The 18744-nt window shown below is 47.4% G+C and overlaps 1 protein-coding gene, 1 long non-coding RNA gene and 2 other non-coding genes across 8 annotated transcripts in view; 3 read left to right on the forward strand and 1 right to left on the reverse strand.

Annotated features, from left to right (window-relative positions):
• ep400 (E1A binding protein p400) overlaps positions 1-11449 on the forward strand; it is a 32829-nt gene extending 21380 nt beyond the window's left edge. For 4 of the 5 annotated variants that reach the window (XM_023836606.2, XM_023836608.2, XM_023836610.2 and 1 more), the window contains 25 exons: positions 1215-1384; positions 1779-1975; positions 2270-2381; positions 3172-3432; positions 3674-3751; positions 3937-4071; positions 4178-4222; positions 4334-4487; positions 4879-5114; positions 5440-5613; positions 5885-5932; positions 6016-6152; positions 6297-6353; positions 6454-6532; positions 6648-6860; positions 7232-7277; positions 7396-7490; positions 7944-8145; positions 8290-8438; positions 8646-8867; positions 8961-9105; positions 9199-9320; positions 9613-9774; positions 9874-9951; positions 10097-11449. In XM_023836606.2, coding sequence (XP_023692374.2) covers positions 1215-1384; positions 1779-1975; positions 2270-2381; positions 3172-3432; positions 3674-3751; positions 3937-4071; positions 4178-4222; positions 4334-4487; positions 4879-5114; positions 5440-5613; positions 5885-5932; positions 6016-6152; positions 6297-6353; positions 6454-6532; positions 6648-6860; positions 7232-7277; positions 7396-7490; positions 7944-8145; positions 8290-8438; positions 8646-8867; positions 8961-9105; positions 9199-9320; positions 9613-9774; positions 9874-9951; positions 10097-10414 — 3635 coding nt within the window. In that variant the 3' untranslated portion in view covers positions 10415-11449. The remainder of the gene's footprint in view (positions 1-1214; positions 1385-1778; positions 1976-2269; positions 2382-3171; positions 3433-3673; positions 3752-3936; positions 4072-4177; positions 4223-4333; positions 4488-4878; positions 5115-5439; positions 5614-5884; positions 5933-6015; positions 6153-6296; positions 6354-6453; positions 6533-6647; positions 6861-7231; positions 7278-7395; positions 7491-7943; positions 8146-8289; positions 8439-8645; positions 8868-8960; positions 9106-9198; positions 9321-9612; positions 9775-9873; positions 9952-10096) is intronic. The other variant, XM_023836607.2, reaches the window with a different exon arrangement.
• LOC111856639 (small nucleolar RNA SNORA49) lies at positions 1415-1543 on the forward strand. The gene has a single exon (XR_002841182.1). It is a non-coding gene; the product is annotated as a small nucleolar RNA SNORA49 (small nucleolar RNA).
• On the forward strand, positions 2566-2697 carry LOC111856638 (small nucleolar RNA SNORA49). Its single transcript, XR_002841181.1, has one exon. It is a non-coding gene; the product is annotated as a small nucleolar RNA SNORA49 (small nucleolar RNA).
• Positions 11450-16545: 5096 nt separating the features above from the next.
• Positions 16546-18216, reverse strand: LOC140581975 (uncharacterized). Its single transcript, XR_011985032.1, has 2 exons — positions 17995-18216; positions 16546-17365 (listed from the first exon to the last, which is right to left on the reverse strand). It is a non-coding gene; the product is annotated as an uncharacterized lncRNA (long non-coding RNA).
• Between the last annotated feature and the right edge of the window lie 528 nt (positions 18217-18744).

Genomic DNA, 18744 nt, shown 5'->3' on the forward strand with positions numbered 1-18744 from the left:
AGGCGACTGTTGAGAAAAAGCTGCATAGTAATGCGTTGGACAAAAAGGCTGCAGTCCCTGCCCTAAAATAAAGGGATAATGGGTCTTTCTCCATTCTGGCTGAAGTGGTGTATTTGCTGATTGAACACGCTTTACATCTCAGTATAATTGTAATAATGGCTGATGATCAATGTTTATCCATCAGAGCCCGTATTCTAGGCATTCGTAATTAAATACAGAAGAAAGCCAAGTGCTAAAATGTGTATTTATGGACCGATTTATGGCAATGTGGTTCTGTTATAGGTCTGTAGTGGCTATTTTAAAATCAATCCAAATCAACACTACAAAAAAAACTCATAGCTGTTATTACATTTCCAAACAACCAGTGGCCTGAATGACCTTCTCCTTTCATTGTGTCTCTTTCAGTGTAGCTGCTGAGTGATTGTTTTGTACATTTAAGGTGTTATTCAATTCAACTTTTTTATATAGCGCCTTTCACAACAGCGTTACCCAAAGGCACTTTACATGGGTGTGTTGTGATACATCACCTCACCATTAAGACAGAATGATACAAAACCAGGGGGAAGGAAAGACAGAGAAATGAAAGAAAGCCAGATGACAATGGAGGAGAGGAACCAAAAACTCCAAAGTAGGGGGAAAAAAAAAACCTCTGGCAATCCTAGATTAAGGGGCATGCTAACATTATAGAAAAGGGGAGTGGGCTTGGTGCAGACTGTGGTCAACAGCAAAGCCAAAGTCCGTCAGTGAGTCAGGTCTCCACGCCAGCCTGTGTAGGTTGTCAGATTGAAGGCCGCACCCAGAACATTACAGTTCATAGGTCACATCCACGATGTCAGCCTTCCACGGGACTGAACCAGGACTCCAGCTCAGATGATTCCCACCCCAGGCACCATTCAGACTTGTGGGACAGCAGAGAGCCTGGGGGGTCAGAACATGCATTGACACATTAATGGAAAAGCATAGTAGATTTAAAAAAAAAATAAAAAATGGCATGTGCAGCAGCATCAGCAGCCATGGTTACGGTGTGTTGTATGTTAAGCTAAAATGATGTAATAGGCCTTCAGTCAAGATTATTAACTTGTTGGCATTGTGAGGGAGGACACTATGTATTGTCTGCGGCTGGGAGGAATGTCGATAGACTCCGGGTATCCTATGCCTAGCGAGCCTTAGCCCATCTTCTTACCATCTGCTGCCGACCTCTCCCTCCACCCCAGGCAAGCTGGAAGCCCTGGCTGTCCTCCTCCACAAGCTTCGCTCAGAGAATCGCCGCGTCCTCATCTTCACCCAGATGGTGCGCATGCTGGACATTCTGGAGGCCTTCCTCAACTACCGCCATCTCACCTACGTGCGGCTGGACGAGAGCCTGCCAATGCAGGAGCGCCAGGTAGAGGTCGGCGTGCAGGTGCCGAGCGGGTTTCCCTGTCTAACACCAGGACCTGCAGCCCCCCTGCGGGCTTCTGGCCTTCCGATGGGATACAGCAGTGGCCTCGCTTCCCCCCCCGCTGGATTAGTTCCTCCTGGGGCCTAAAGAGAAGCCAACACAATCTTTCATGTTCTAAGCATTGCATGTTTTCCTAATCGCTAATCTTAATTTTTGTTCTTTATCCTCCCATGCTTTTAATCCAGATTTTTATTCCACGAGTGAATTGTAGTGTTGCGCAGTTGTGTTTTGCAGATGCTTATGCTCATTATCAAAAGAACATGGAAAACCTGCCAATTACCCCAATGCTCTCCATTAGTGTCTGACACACCACTTTGTCCTGTCCTGACCTCCCCAGGAACAGATGAAGAGCTTCAACAGGACCAGGCAGGTATTCTGTGCCATTCTCACCAACCGCTGCGGTTCCGCCGTGGGCCACGTCTTTGACGCAGACACCATCGTCTTCTACGACACGGACCTCAACCCCAGCATGGACTCCCGCACCCAGGAGTGGTGCGATCGAATCGGCCGCTCCAAGGACATTCACATCTACAGGTATGTCATCATCCAGAGGTGCTAGAGCGTCCGACAATATTCGCATACACTAGCTCACTTTGGCATGACGTTGCTTTGATTTGCTGATAAGATCCCGATTCTGCGTCTTGTGGCTTTGCTGTTTAAAGGTCACATTGGCCAGCTTTTGTGGAATATAGAGCTCTGGACTATAAGTGGTTTATGATTATCTGTGGATTGCTTCTGCCAGTCTTGTTATCCCACGGCTCGTGGTACACTGACATGACACTTCAGGAGTAACTGTCACTGGTTTGTCCCCCCCCCCCCATTGTTCAGGCTAGAGAGCGGGAACTCCATAGAGGAAAAGCTACTGAAGAACGGGACTAAGGACCTTATACGTGAGGTAGCGGCCCAGGGTACCGACTACACCCTGGCCTTCCTGACACAGGTACGGCCTCATAGCTGTCATTCGAGTAGTTACACTGACAATGCTCGATTGACAAGTCTGGCTTCTAGTATGTGTAGTGGATTTAGGAGGGGGCTGGAACACGGCTTGTCACAGTTGTGATTTGTAAGGATCTCCAATGTCCTTGTGAGCAGTGGGATTTGCCAGACCCTGGCCTGCACATCCAGTTCCCCTCCCTTACTCCAGGACGTGAGCCCAGTGCCGTGTCCTGGCATTGACAGGGGATACAGCAATGGCTTTCTCCTCCTCTCCCTTCAGCTCTACAGCTGACAGCGGGGCTTAAGGGGTGGCCAACAGCATTCAAGGCTGGTAGCAAAGTACTTCGGCAGATCTGTACTTAACCTGTTAATCCCTCTGGCTCACTAGAAGGAAAATGTAGGTCCAGCAGAGATGAGTTCTTGTGCTCTTGCTTGCATTACTACTTTTTTTTTAGTTGGTTATCTCACATTTTGTACAGAGAAACTTAAAACCTTTCCACAGCTGCAGTGTTATTGACGGCTTTCTCTACAGCAGTGTTTCCCAGTCCGGTCCTCGGAGGTCCACAGACAGTCCACATTTTAGCTCCTCCCCAGCTCTCGGTAGGCAACAATAACGTGTACTGCCTGGCACGGCCTTTGGCGGAAGCAAAAACATGGACTGACTGTGGATCCCTGAGGACCGGAATTGGGAAATACTGCTCTATATTAATGTCAGTACCTGGCTTGAACCTGGAAGCCATGTCTTTCTGGTTGACTGCCAACATGCCAAACCACTCCACTTGTTGCTTTTATAGCGGACAATCCAGGACCTGTTTGAGGTGGAGTCAGGCACCGGGGAGAAGGTGGAGGAGTTTGTGGTGCTGCACCAGGATCCGTCTCCCTCGGAGGCCATCTCTCCCCGTGTGGCACGGCCCTACATCCAGGCCCTCAACAGCATCGGCCAGGATGTGTCGGAGGAGCTGCCCACAGAGCAGGACGATGAGCCAGGAGAAGTGCAGCTCGAAATCCAGGAGGAACCATCACAGATTGAGGAGCTGGAGGCAGTCCTGGAGCAGGTAATTGGCAATAACTAACCAATCCCATAAGGGAGTGCGTGCCCTGATCTGCTAAGTAGTAGCTGGGGGAAAATAGCATTAACATCAAGAGAAATATGGCCACAAAATAAAAAGCTAGACAAGCAGAGTGGTTTTCGCTGATCTTACGATCTTAAACAGGCCGCAATATCACTGGTCTCAGCAGTAGCTGTGAAAATTCGGAGCTCGGTTTTTACTGCCCTTTGTCTGTCACTCCCAACAGCTGACACCGATTGAAAAATACGCTCTGCAGTACCTGGAGTGCCTGCACATCAGCGAGGATGAGGAGCGAGCCGTCATGGTAAGAATGGAGGAAGGTCAGAGGCCCTCTGAGTATACCGTCTGCCACTCTGAATTAGTGTTGGCCCCCCACTCCAGTTTGACAGACATCGTTATATTGGAATGGTGATATCTACAGAAGTAGTTGGGTATATTTAACATTTAAATGAATAATTCTTTTTTTATGTCTTTGTGTATGAATTGCAGGAGCAAGTGGGTTCAGCCAAGAAAGGCTGGGAGGTTCAGCATTTGCAGAAGCTTAAGGCTAAGGAGGAAGAACTGATGGTCCTTGAGGAAGAGGAGGATCTCTTCACTTACACGAGAGAAGATGCCTACAATATGGTACTTACTTCTGGATTTTGTTGACCATGTGGTTAAGTTAAACATTGTCACGGCCGCCCTTGCACGAGCTGGATGTTAACGGCACTGTCCACGCTGTGCTCCCCAGGAGTACGTCTTCGACGGTGAAGACGGCCAGACAGAAATCATGCCGGTGAGCCGCTGCTCCTTCCCCGTGACCTGTCCCCTTCGCACATCACGCTTTGCCGACACGCTTCCAGTAATCCGCCGCTGACCTTCACTTTGTTCCTTTCCCATGATGCAGCTGTGGACACCCCCTACGCCCCCACAGGATGATAATGACATCTACATTGACTCGGTGATCTGCCTGATGTACGACACGGTGCCCATGCCAGAGTCCAAGCTGCCGCCCGTCTACATCCGTAAGGAGCACAAGAGGCTGAAGATGGATACCTCCGGTGCGTCTCATGGATACCTCATCTCTCTCTTGCCGTCTGGTCGCCTGTGGCCTGCCTACCTCTATCATCGGGATTTTCATTGGACAATCTGCACAGTGCAAATCCTGCTGGGATTTTACCTAATTACCTTTAATTGTGGAGTAACAGCTTGCCTAGCTAGATGAATTCTTCTGCAACTTGGAATTATTGAGAGATCATATGGGCTTTACTATGGTTTTATTCTAGCTTTACTGTTGTTTGCAGGATTCCATCCTCAACAAATCGTATGAATGATGCAGTGAAAACCTTAGTTTTTGCAAGAAAGATTTTATTGATTCAGGTCCTTGTGCGTGTGACCGGAAAATCTGCCTGTCTGTGCTTCTAAATGCCTGCCTGTCTTACGCATGTGCAGCGGTGGGTCGCAAGAAGAAGAAGGGCCACGGGGAGACGGTGATCCCGCCGCGCTCACTGTTCGACAAGCCCAGCATGCTGAAGGTGCGTCGCGAGGCCAAGGAGCAGAAGAAGAACTTCTCCCTGAAGCAGCAGGCGCCCTTCGCCAAGCCGCTACCCACTCTGAGCAAACCTGCTGTGGAGGCCGGGCAGGACAACCCCGAGTGGCTGATTAGCGAGGACTGGGCCCTGTTACAGGCACGCACGTCCGGCACACACACACACACACACACACACACACACATGCAGACTCGCGCACACAGTATACATGGAAGATGGCGAAACGTCACTTGCATATGTGTTGTGTTCTGCCAGCATACTTTACGCCTGTTACATTTAATAAACTGGCAGCAGTTTGAACTCTTCATTTTATGAGGTCACAAAGATAAAATTGTCTTACTGGTTTAATACTTTTACTACTATTAATAATACAGATGCCTTAGTATTGATGTCGCAGCGGACAGAGTGGAGAGGCAAGACTGAGGTTAATTGAAATTCCATTGAACGCTGTCGCTCCCTCCAGGCTGTCAAGCAGCTTCTTGAGCTTCCTCTGAACCTCAGCATCATGTCTCCGGCCCACACCCCCAACTGGGACTTGGTCAGCGACGTCGTCAACTCATGCAGCCGCATCTACCGCTCACCCAAGCAGTGCCGCAACCGCTATGAGAACGTCATCATTCCCCGGGAGGAGGGCAAGGTGACCGTGGCCTGGCTTTAGGATGTGTTTTCATTCATCCGTGTGCTGACAGGCATCTCCACACCACATTTTTTCTGTCTCAGCCCCTTTGAAAAATTTTTAGTCCCGTATTTCTTCATATTGAAAGTAGCAACCCTACTGGGGACTGCCCCCCCCCCCAAGGCTGAGATTCTACAATCACCCCTGTGGTTGATCTTTAATTCATGTGATAATATAAGGTCAGTATTGTTTGTGGTGGATAAACCTTTTTAACCATACGTGACCTTTGCAGTTGGTGTATGAAGCAAATCCCAAGAAGAAAACCAAGAGCATTTACAAGGTGGGTCCCGCTGATTATTTTGTGGGACGTTGTGTCTGTTTTTACTTGCGCATGGCTGACCTGACGGTCTCCTCGCCCCACAGTCCAAGAACAGCCGTCCACTCCGCACGTGTCAGATCTACACGCAGGATGACAACGCCACCCACGTCCAGCTGTATAACAGCCGCTTCGAGCTGATGAAGCTCATCGCCAGCAGGAGGAGCCCTCCCATTAAACCCCTGTAAGTCCCCCCCCCCCCCCCCCGGCCGGCTCCCCAGCGCCAAAGCTAGTTTGACGTGGGGGCTCTGCACACGGCCCAGAGTGCCGCTGCCGTTGGCTGCTGAGACGCCCATTTTCACTGGTTCTCCTCTGCATCATCTGGCAGGTTGGGCATGAACCCGTTCCAGAAGAACCCAAAGCACGCCTCGGTGCTGGCTGAGAGGTGAGCTCCCCCCAAAGAGGATATGTCATGTCTTCCTTATCGATCGTCAGCAACCCAGGGGCCCAGTTCTAACTCTCCTCTCCTTTTGTCTCTCCCACAGTGGGATCAGCTACGACAAGCCCCTCCCTCCCATCCAGGTGGCTTCCCAGCGTGCTGAGAGAATAGCCAAAGAGAAGAAGGTGGGTCCCTGTGTGCTAGCATGTAGACACGCCCATCACTAAGCCGCCGTTCCCCTGGCGACGCTGCTGACGCTAACGGCTAATGTGAGACCCCTGCTGTTTGCCTGGCTCACAGGCCCAGGCGGAGCAGCACAGAGCCCAGCAGCTGGCCCAGCAGCAGCAGCAGCCGTCTCAGCCTGCACAACCTCCACAGCAGCCTGGAGCTGCCCAGGCCCAGGCTGCCGTAGCCCAGCCCCAGACCCCGACCGCTGGTCAGCCTGCACCCCAGGTAGTGGCCCAGGCCCAGGCTGTAGCTGGAACCACCACCGTCCCCAACACTGCAGTCCTGGTGAGGCCTTTGCTCTGTGTGTCTGTGTCTGTGTGTCTGTGTGTCTGTGTCTGTGTGTCTGTGTGTGTGTCTGTGTGTGTGTCTGTGTCTGTGTGTGTACTTAATCCTTGGCAAGCTTGTTGCAGTGATACACCATTACCTTTAATACTGCGGTATTTCTCCCAAAGCAGTTGGGTATCGTGCTTTACTAAAGGTTCAGCAGGGCCACATGAAAGGCACCGAGTTCTGTTTTTCTGACAGAGGAGAGATTCTCTCTTCTCTTGTCAGAGGAACCGCCCAACACAGAATGGCATGTTAATATAGCAACTGAGAAGATACCTGTGAAAGAAGGAACACGTCTGACATGTTTGCATTCCTTTCTCTCTCTTAAGGCGGGGGCCATAAAGGCTGCCACAGCCGGGACGACCATACAGACAGGTAGGCCGACCCCCCCCCCCCCCCCCCATCCCCCCCGAGACAGCCCCCCTCTAGGCAGGCCCATGCTGCCAGCTTTCCGGAACACCACTCACGCGGTATTTGTTTTTGTGTCCTGCAGCTACTGTAGGGGGGAACGTGATTGTGAACACCATGTCCGGCTCCTACCAGGCCGGCAAGCGGCTCGCCTCTCCTATCATCTCCGGCACTATGGTGGTAAGCATGGGCACAGCAGAGATGGGCTGGGGGGGGGGGGGATCCTAGAATGAGGGCATATGCACTTACACAGTGTATCAAATACTAAGGAGGGGGTTGGGTATCAAACCGTCGGCCCTGGGGTGTGACACTACAGTCTTAATGACTGTGTTGCCCAGTAGTCATGCAATTAATAGTAATGAATAGAACTGATGATTAAATATAAACACTGCCCTATAAATCAACCTTTATTAATGACCTGATGGGGTGTTCTTTGGCGTTCGGTTCGGTTTATTTTATTTTATTCCAAACACACATATGTAACTAATGTAACCGTAAGAAACATGTCTGAAAAGTACTTCTACCCACAAAAAATACATTTGGAGTATAATACCAAGAGTTTACTTCATCACCTTGCGGTGCGTTAACGTAACCCTAACCCTAACCCTAACAAAGGCGCGTATGTCTTCCCAGCCGGCCGGGACCACGGGGCCGCAGGTGGTGCACACCCAGCCGCGGGCAGTGCCAGCCCCCGCCGCTTCCGCTGAAGTGGTCACCATCGCCACCAACTCGGCCATCCGGGCGGTCACCCCGGTCAGCACCTCGCCCGTGGTCTCCACCAGCCTGAGCCCGGTGCCGACGCCGACCCGGTCGCTGGTCACGCAGGTGCCGCAGGGTAAGGAGCACGGTCACGGTCCTCCCCCCCCCCTGACGGCACGGTCACGGTCCTCCCCCCCCCTGACGGCACGGTCACGGTCTTACCCGCACGTGTGTGTGTGTGTGTGTGTGTGTGTGTGTGTGTGTGTGTACACCATCGCAGGCCCTGGCATGCAGCTGCCACCAGGGAAGCAGATCACACCCACGCAGCACCTGCAGATGCTCCGGCAGCAGCAACAACAGCAGCAGCAGCTGCAACAGACGGCTGCCTCCCCCCAAATGAAGTCTGTGACCAAACCCCAACAGCAGCAGGTAAACCCTCCCCCGGAAAATAAATGAGGCCTGTTACATCGTGACAGTGTGAGCCGTGCCCCCACGGGTGCAGCTGCTCCCAGGATTCAGTGTATTATGGTCTGTCCTCATTAGGAAATCAGTGTAGGTATGCAGGGTTTTATGTCTGGGCATATGGTAGCAGGCCAGCGCTGTACTCAGCCTAAGCTTCTCCTTGCCTCCACCCAGGAGATGCTAAAGGCGCAGAAGCACAAGCTGCAGATGGTCCAACAGCAGCAGCAACAGCAGGTGACGGCAGCAGCCGTAGCTGCGGCCACCCAGCAGCAGGGCCAGCAGACCGGGCAGACGCAGCCATCGGCGCAGGCAGCGCAGCCCGGCACGCAGCTGACCACGGTGGCCGCTCCTAGGACCGGGGCGGTGCTGGCTGGCACTACGGTGGTAACACGGCTGGTGAGTTAATGTCATCGCAGTGAATGTTCCGGGTGGGCAAGTTTAAACAAACACACAGGATGACTGATCTCACCTGTGTGTCTCTCCCTGGAGGCACGGATGCCCAACACGGGCCAGGCGGCCCAGACGGCCCAGGTGACCCTGACGAAGCCCTCGATGGTGTCTGTGCCCGTGGTGTCCTCAGCCGGCGTGACGGTGGCCGGGATCAGCGTGGCCATCGGACAGGCCCAGAAGCCAGGTGGCTCCCTCGTCATCCCCAGAGCTCTTGCTTTTTTTTTGTTTTTTGTTTTTTTAACCTCCCCCAGCCACTGAACCCTGCCCCCCTCTGCAGGCGTCACCGCTCACCCCTTCCAGCCCATGCAAGTGCAGCAGCTCCTGCAGATGAAGAAGCAGCAGGCGGCGCAGCAGAAGGCCGTGCAGCCCCAGCAGGGACAGGCGGCTGGGCAGCCCAAGGTGAGCCTGCCGCCGGGCACCGCCCCTCCCCCAGACGCCGTGTCTGCTCCCATTGGTGCCCCAAGGGGGGCACAAAGATGGCTGGCCGGCCTAAAGAATTCTGCCTGTTTTCTTCATGTCTTCACATAAGCTATTGTCTTAAATGTGCAAGGAATGTGCAGTCAGATGCACGTCACACGTTAATCTACCTCGTAGTCTGTCTTCGCACACGTTTGCCCCCCCACCCTGCGGCTGCACGCATGCTAACCTCAGCTCTGCCCGCCATGCTGCTGTCCCCCCCCCCCCGGAGCAGCTGGCCGCGCAGCAGGTCACCGTGCAGGCCTCGCAGCCGGCCCAGCCTGCGCAGCAGAAGGTGACCTACGCCTCAGCCCAGTTGCAGCCCGGCATCAAGCAGCAGTTCTACGCTGCCCCGATGGCCCAGGCGCAGAAGGCAGGGGGGCCGCAGCAGATCCAGGTACGTCGGCGCCCCCCTCCACACACGGAAATGGCAGGCGACTCTGCTGCTTCGTTTCCGCTATCGAGTGCGTAGTGAAAGCCGATTTTTAATTTGTAGGTTGCTAAACTGCCACAGATAGTGCAGCAGCAGTCCACTGTGGCCAACATCCAGCAGATAGTTCCAGCCCCACAGCAGGTGAGCTCCAGCCGTCCTGAAAAGGGGAATTGGAATTGACTCCCAGATCGGTTACGTTGACCTTCCTCAGCAATCACGTTACTCCTGCTCCTCCTCCTCACCATAGTCTCCCTCCACATCTCCTCCTTGCTCCATCCCGGGGCAGATCCAGGCGCAGCCACAGACCGTGTCGCTGTCCCAGCCTGCCCCCACCCCCCAGGCCCCCGTGCAGGTGCTGTCGACCGCTCCTCAGGTGGTGCCGCAGAAACTCCTGCAGCAGCAGGTGGTGACGGCAGCAGCAACCGCAGCAGCTGCCTCCCCGCAGGTCCAGACGCAGACCCCGCCCCCCCAGAGTCCTGCCCCCCAGGCCGCGGCCGGCTCTGGCGTCGCAGATCAACCTGCTCAGCAGCAACCCAAGAGCCAGGCTCGGGGGGGGGCCACCGTGCGGGTCAAGGCCCCCGCCAAACCCAACAGCGGCACCTAGCCTCTGCAGTACTGACCACCGCCTCACGTAGGCACCCTCGAGCTGTCGTCAGTCGGTTTGTATAAAAGTGGAATTCTGGGACTGATAAAAGCAGTATCTAGAATAACCAACATGGATAACGGTAAGGGCCCCCCTGTGGCTGGGAAGATGCAGTGCAGCCACTGAGAGCCCCTACTGTATAATTGTTACCTGCCACAGAGGAAATCTACAGATTCTCCTTTCCGTGATACCATTTTATAAATCTCCATTTAACAACGGTCACAAAATGAAGTCCTTCAGATGTGTGTCGGGCAGAGACTGGGAATAGGCCTGAAAGATCAGTGTGTCGATATGCTTTCCATATCGCCCCTCTGCTCCTGAACCTGCCAGACGTTTGCCCTTTTTGTCTCTCTCCCTCCGTCTGTCTCCATTTCACTGTGAGTGTGAATAGCTTTATCATGGTACGTTTAAAGAGGGAGGAAGAAAATCCATTGTCCCAAACATACCGTATAAATGGTGAGTTGCAGTTTAATATATGTGCAGTTGCCTATTACAGGACCATCTTGTGCGGTTTGTCGGGAATGCACTTGCACAGATGTGAATGTGAAGGCTCACACACCCGGTGCAGTTTCGCATTGACTCTCCCCCAGCCGTTAGCGGTACTTGTGGGACCTTTTTATTTCATAAACTACCTGGCTGCCCTGTTAAATGCACAGAGGTTATGCTCTGTGGCTGTTCTCTCTCCATACTTATCCAGTTGCAAGCAGACTACTAGTAAAACACTGTGGTCATACTCAAATTGTATTTCCTTTTAATTGTTTTTTGCAATCAGTTCACTGGTGTCCTTTTTGTTTGTAACATAAAGATGTAAAATGTTGTAAAAAAATCTTTTAATGTTTAGTTTTTCATCAGTTGCATTCAGTTATCCTGAGTTGTGATCGTGTAAATAACATGAACGTAAGATGAAACATTTGTACTTGTAAAGTAGTTGTGTTTTCATGGAGTTTTTTTTTTTCTTCTTCTCAGCCTAATTGTAATAAAGTGTTTCTTTTTATACACCATAATGTACTCCTCCTTTGTTGTACTGTTATTCTTAAATTTCAAGAGTTCCATGTGCTCCTGGGTTTTCTTCACCCTGTCCCTGTGCGTGGATTGGCTCTTTGGGCCCCGGGCGTGTGGTGCACACACTCAAACAGTGTTCTACTAAATCAGGGGCATTTCAGCCATGTGGGCAAAAAACATATATTCCTACAGCTTGGTCCAACATGATGCAATAAATTTGTAGAATTAATCAGGAATCCCACAACAAATGATGAACATCCACCCATATAATATTAAAGTGATGGCTTCATGAATTTATTTGACAGCCCAATGCTGAAAATCAGAGATAATCCAAGCTATGCTGGCAGACTCCTATAGGCTCTGCCAGGTTTGGTATATATCTCCTGGTAATGCTGCTTTTGATCATATTGAGTAATATGCTTGTGACACCATGTAAACTGAGTACATTATTTAAATGTTTAATCATCTGGCTGCTTACTGGACAACACATCTGTAAAGTTAATGAGGGAGCTTCTGGGCGTAATTGCAGAGCATGTTAGAATTATACCATTACATTCTCTACATGTTTTCAGTACCTCTAAGCAGTGGCTGCTTTCCAGGGGAAGCATGGGGGGGCAGTGGCTTTTTTCTACCAAGTGCAGAAAATAAAGTGTTTTCTTAAATTACACAATAATTATGGCTGCATGTCCTTATCCAGGAAAGCCATAGTAAAATGTATTCTTTCTTCACATTAGATGTATATGTAAAGGCAAATGGCATTTATGACATTTTTATTTTCATGGGGCAGCGTGTGGCTCAGTGGGCTAAGCCTGTGTGCCTGTAATCAGAAGCTTGCTGGTTCAAACCCAGCCTCAGTGCATCTGCAGGTCCTTGGCCAGTGCTCTTAACCCCCAGCTCTCTGGGCACCGCTATGGGTGGCTGTTGTTTATGGACAACTTACTCTACAAAAAAGAGCAAGTTGAGGGGGGCGTAAAGACAATTTCCCCAAGGAGATCAAAGAAGTATCAATTATTATTATTTTCCGGCGAAATTCACACTTAAATATTTATGTAACTCCATGATCAGGACTCAGCATCAAAACAACTATTCTGCAGTTTCCGAGTCGCCTACTAAACAGTCTAACCTAAGGGCCACTCTTTCTTCTTCGTGGCATGGAAACTGCAGCAGGGAAAATTAATGATCACCTTCTCCCTTCAGATTGCAATGTCTCTGTTCGTCTGGTTTTAACAGCAGCTATTAACACCACTGATCGCCAGCTTCCCTTGAAATGCTGGTCTCACTGGGCAGGCACATTCTAGTCTTAACTGTCATGTGTCACTGATGTATTAGTGTATAGTGAATCCTTAAAATATAGTCAGTCCTGCTAGTTCGTGTGATATCACCGCGAATCGCGAACAGCAGTGATATATTAGTACCCAAGTTCAACACAACATGCAATTGCATTTGTATTTGCGCGACTTCCAGGTGGAGAGAAAAGCACTACATGAACTACAACGCAATACGGTGTTGGTGAGAAACACTACTTGCATGCAGAAACAGCTATTCAAGTTAACAATAGTGAATAGTGAATTGTTGAGGACCCAAGCGGCTGGACCAGACCGAGGGGATGCCCACGTGACACCTTGCTGCGGCAGATGGATGGCCATTTCCGGGGGGTAGGACTGGACCATGTATATGCCTGGGGGGGTCGCCAGCCGGGATCCCGAGGAGTTTCGCTGTGTGGTGGGCGCGGCAATGTGCTATAACTAACAATATTACCATTCCAATGACTAGGCTATGACAACAACTGATTTTCTTTACTTTTATATTATACTCTGCAAACTGTAGCTTATTGATAAAAAAAACATTTTATTTTTTTGTTAAAGAAAAAGAACGAGGGATCTAATTCAGAAAAATACATGAAGTAAACCCTGAGGTCTGAATGAAGTTTTACAAACCATACATACATATATACACAGATTTGTGGTGAGTCTAAAGCCTATTCTACAGAGTGCAGGGCACAAGGTGTAGGAACAGAGTGTCCAGTCCATCCAGTGGATACACATAATCACCAGAAAAGTCAGGACCAAAATGCAAACTCCACGAGACAGAGCCAGAGGAGGGGCAGAGTGAAAGCCATCTCTGATTCTTATAATTGCATTTAGATAATGATATGTGTATGATCAGACTGTGTTCCCACAAAAAGTAAATAAATAGATTACTCAGTTTCCTTTTTTGAAATGTCAGGAAGAAATATGTTCATCAAAATGGCTAATGCTGTTATAAGGGTAAGGTTGTCATTTCCTGGAATTATCAAAAGAAAAAGAAAAAAATAGGGGATATGACTGCAATCTCGTACCTGTTCCCCTCACACTAATTGCAGAGCTGAATGCCTTATTGTGATAGACTCACTAATGGAAAGCTGTTCTACTCAGGCTCATTGTGTGGATCATTGATGGCTTCAACATTTATTGAACGAGCTGTGTGGGAAAAATGGACACATCACGTCCACATCCTTAGCCTGTGTTGTTCATCATTCATTCGTACAGAGCGACTGTGTGCCCTGGCCTTTCATCTCAAGGCCATAAAGAAGTAACAAGTGAGACTCTCAGGGACCACAGATCTGCTTACAGCGAGGAAGAGGTGTGAGTCTGCGGCTCCCACAACGCCGATCATCATTTTTCAAACAGCTGGGAACATGCCGTTTAAAAGACAGAAGGCAAAAAGCCGAATCGTGTCTGCTTTCAGGGAAGGAATTTTAAATGTGATTTTTTAAATGAGTTTCTAATGAATCAGCATCACTTAAGTTGACTGAACTGGACAATTTAATTCAAATTGAACAGCACAACGTCAAACCTTAATGAATTTTCATGAATCCTCCCCTGAATTAGTAGTAACCAAAGAGTGCCTTTTATAGAGGTTTACATAGATTAGAACACAGATATACATAAAACTTCTCAACACTTTACCTTAGAATGTCTGGCTGCAGCATCCAGACACTTATTACAGCCACACTAAGAGCTTGCAGCAAAAGAGAATCCAACATCAAGGGTCTGAAAGTCAAACTAGAATTTCCAAAAATCTTGTGACTGGCTGACAAGCAACACTGCTGTAATGCACTGACTATCAGTGTTAGTTTTGGATCAGTGTGAGAATGCTTTACTCTCTGTAGGGCAGGCAGACATGGGCCTGCTCTACGTGTTGGAGATTATGTAAGAGAAGTGTAGCCTAGATGGATGGCATTTCTGAAGTTTACAGCCACCCTGAAGAGTGGGGAGTATCAGTATTTTTAGGTGATGAAGCTGATAACTTTTGACTGTACATGAAGGAGTTTAGTACAGCTGTGTGCTTTTTGAGACATCCTGATTTTCCAGAGTTCATGCCTCCCTCTGTCAGCATCTCGGTGGCTAGTTTTTGGCTGGTTTATAATAAGCTTCAATGAGCCTGTATTTGTCATTGAGAGAAAATAACTTTCTTCTACCCTATATATACACTCACCTAAAGGATTATTAGGAACACCTGTTCAATTTCTCATTAATGCAATTATCTAATCAACCAATCACATGGCAGTTGCTTCAATGCATTTAGGGGTGTGGTCCTGGTCAAGACAATCTCCTGAACTCCAAACTGAATGTAAGAATGGGAAAGAAAGGTGATTTAAGCAATTTTGAGCGTGGCATGGTTGTTGGTGCCAGACTGAGTCTGAGTATTTCACAATCTGCTCAGTTACTGGGATTTTCACGCACAACCATTTCTATGGTTTACAAAGAATGGTGTGCAAAGGGAAAAACATCCAGTATGCGGCAGTCCTGTGGGTGAAAATGCCTTGTTGATGCTAGAGGTCAGAGGAGAATGGGCCGACTGATTCAAGCTGATAGAAGAGCAACTTTGACTGAAATAACCACTCGTTACAACCGAGGTATGCAGCAAAGCATTTGTGAAGCCACAACATGCACAACCTTGAGGCGGATGGGCTACAACAGCAGAAGACTCCACCAGGTACCACTCATCTCCACTACAAATAGGAAAAAGAGGCTACAATTTGCACGAGCTCACCAAAATTGGACAGTTGAAGACTGGAAAAATGTTGCCTGGTCTGATGAGTCTCGATTTCTGTTGAGACATTCAAATGGTAGAGTCAGAATTTGGCATAAACAGAATGAGAACATGATGCATGATCCATCATGCCTTGTTACCACTGTGCAGGCTGGTGGTGGTGGTGTTATGGTGTGGGGGATGTTTTCTTGGCACACTTTAGGCCCCTTAGTGCCAATTGGGCATCGTTTAAATGCCACGGCCTACCTGAGCATTGTTTCTGATCATGTCCATCCCTTTATGACCACCATGTACCCATCCTCTGATGGCTACTTCCAGCAGGATAATGCACCATGTCACAAAGCTCGAATCATTTCAAATTGGAACATGACAATGAGTTCACTGTACTACAATGGCCCCCACAGTCACCAGATCTCGACCCAATAGAGCATCTTTGGGATGTGGTGGAACGGGAGCTTCGTGCCCTGGATGTGCATCCCACAAATCTCCATCAACTGCAAGATGCTATCCTATCAATATGGGCCAACATTTCTAAAGAATGCTTTCAGCACCTTGTTGAATCAATGCCACGTAGAATTAAGGCAGTTCTGAAGGCGAAAGGGGGCAAACACCGTATTAGTATGGTGTTCCTAATAATCCTTTAGGTGAGTGTATATATAAAATCTATAAAGAATTACCATAGTTTTACTTTTTTCCGTATATTGTCATGTATAAAGAAACCCAAAATGAACACTGCAAGAAGACTACTTGATTACTATAAGAAATTATTTAAACAGTACACTCTAAAAACTGCTGGGTTAAAAACAACCCAATTTGGGTTATTTTGGTAACCCAGCGCTGGGTAAAAAAGGGACTAACCCAACGCTGGGTTATTTTGACCCAACAAGTTGGGTTACACGTTTAACCCAGCATGCTGGGTTGTGATTTTTAACCCAACTATTAGTTAAAAATGACTACACTGCTGGGTTGAATGTAACCCAAAATGGGTCAGAAATTTAATCTAGAAACTTTGGTGATTAAAATTACTAAAATAAAAACAATTCTACAGCAATACATACTTCAGTAATGGAATTTTATTTATGACAAAACATGTAAAAAATGTGTCCATATGAATTTAAGACATTTTCCCATCTCCACCTCAGCATTAAGACAATTTCTATTAAAATGTATCAAACTATCACAGAAACACTGTGACTGAAGTCAGTAACAATGCATCAGACTGAAGTCAGACAAATTAACTTTAGAAAAACACAATTTGAAATATGAAAACTTTTCATAACATTTACATCATGCATAAACATTAATATATCCTGAGATATACAGGAATCATCAGTAAGAATCAATTGCAATGTAATTGCAGAGTAGAGGAAAAATAAAAGTATGTAGAAGTAATAATGAAAAAGCATCTAACTGACTGAAGTCAGAAAGATTAACTTTAAAATACAAATTTGTGCATAAACATTAACATATCCTGATATATATAAATCATCAACTGAAAAAATATGTAGAAGTAATAATGAAACGGCATCAAACTGACTGAAAAAACAAACAAAAAAAAAAACTTAAGAAAATACAAATTTAAGATTAAGAAAAAATAGGAAAACATTTGATAACTTTCCCATTAACAATTATGTGCAAACATCAATATATCCTGAGATATAAAGTGACTGAAGTCAAATTTACTTCCAAGAAAATATGTATTTAAAATATGAAAACATTTCAAACGTCCACTGCAGCAAGTAATGTACTTTGCTCAAATGCTGTGCCATTTATTATAGCAAAGGCTTGAAAGCAGTGGTTGTCTCCAAGCATGAGAACATAAGAAAATTCAATGGACTCTTCTGAACGAAGGTACTCAGCCATATTGGTCCCAATCTGAAAAAAGGAAAAATAAATAAAAAAGAAATGGTATAGATTCATTAAGAACTCAAAAATGTGTAAAAGTTAAATATCCTTAGAGCTACCTTCAGAACACCTAAAAAACCTTTAGGAGCATTAAAGACCATAACACACCAAGCTATCAGCATTAGTTAAACACTGACCATGGCCTTAGCACTATGCTTAGAAAATGTCCGACGAACATGCTTAGTTTCAAGCCTCCTTTAGCCTGAGCTGAGCTCAGACATTCCCGCCTGCATCAAACCATTTACAGGATTAAAGAAATTACATGTTCGTAGTAAATTAACATCGTTTGCTGTCGAATGTACAACTAAGTCAAACGAATTGAACGAAATGTACCTTACAAGCAGAGCGGGAAATTTATGTGGATGTGCTGACAAAATCAAATTAGTTAAGTAAACTCCGCTATATCAAAACCGTATCTAACATATACAAAAGTAATATTTAAAAATTTTACGTTATGGCGGAGCACGGCCGTCGCTTAGTCGTTAGGTAATCTCAGTTCAACTGACCGAAAGCCTAAAATTTGCGTGTATATATATTATACAGTAAAGCAAATGTTTTATTTATTATGAACATTGTTAAATACACATTGAATAACTTACGTTTCAGACAGAATTTCACTGGCTTCCCTCTAAAGACGGCGCAAAACTCCGTCAACTCTCGCTGATGTCCCTGGATGTTGACGTGACGTGCGTGCTCTCTTTCACGTCCGCGTTCCCAACCCAGCACTGCTGGGTTATAGATCAAGACCGATTTTCAACCCAAATTGGGTTAAATCAACCCAACTTTGTTACCCAGCAGTCTCAACCCAGCATATGGGTTGAAAAAACAACCCAGCGTTTTTTAGAGTGTATGTGTATAGGAATAATTCTGTCCCAAGCTTTTTGTACCATATAAGCAGTTCATCACTATATCCTTGATTACTATAAGCGGGTTCCACTGTATCTAGTGTTTTTGTTCTCCTGCCTTGTGCTCTATGGTGCCATAGTTTTCAGGCCTATCCCTTCAACCTGTACTGAATAAGCAGTTGGAAGATTGGTGGAAAGATGGACAGATGTTTTTTATTAATTAAAAAAAACAACTTTTGCCAGCTCTCCAAAATTGCTTATACCCTAAGAGGTTGTGATATATGAAATCAACAACAGTGACCTGATCCTTTTTCTTGTATCATTATCACTTCTTAATGTAGGTGGGTGACACGAGGAGAACAAGAACTCTCTTCAAATTTCCCCTGGCTCCTCAAAGCTGGTTAAAATAGGAGGAGATGTTCCGAATAGCGGAATGAAAGGTGAAAAAACTAGACTGTTGAACAGATTCTGTATTTTCCAAGATGAAAACCAGGTATTCACAAA

Source organism: Paramormyrops kingsleyae, chromosome 2 (assembly GCF_048594095.1).
Source record: "Paramormyrops kingsleyae isolate MSU_618 chromosome 2, PKINGS_0.4, whole genome shotgun sequence".
Lineage (NCBI taxonomy): Eukaryota > Metazoa > Chordata > Actinopteri > Osteoglossiformes > Mormyridae > Paramormyrops > Paramormyrops kingsleyae.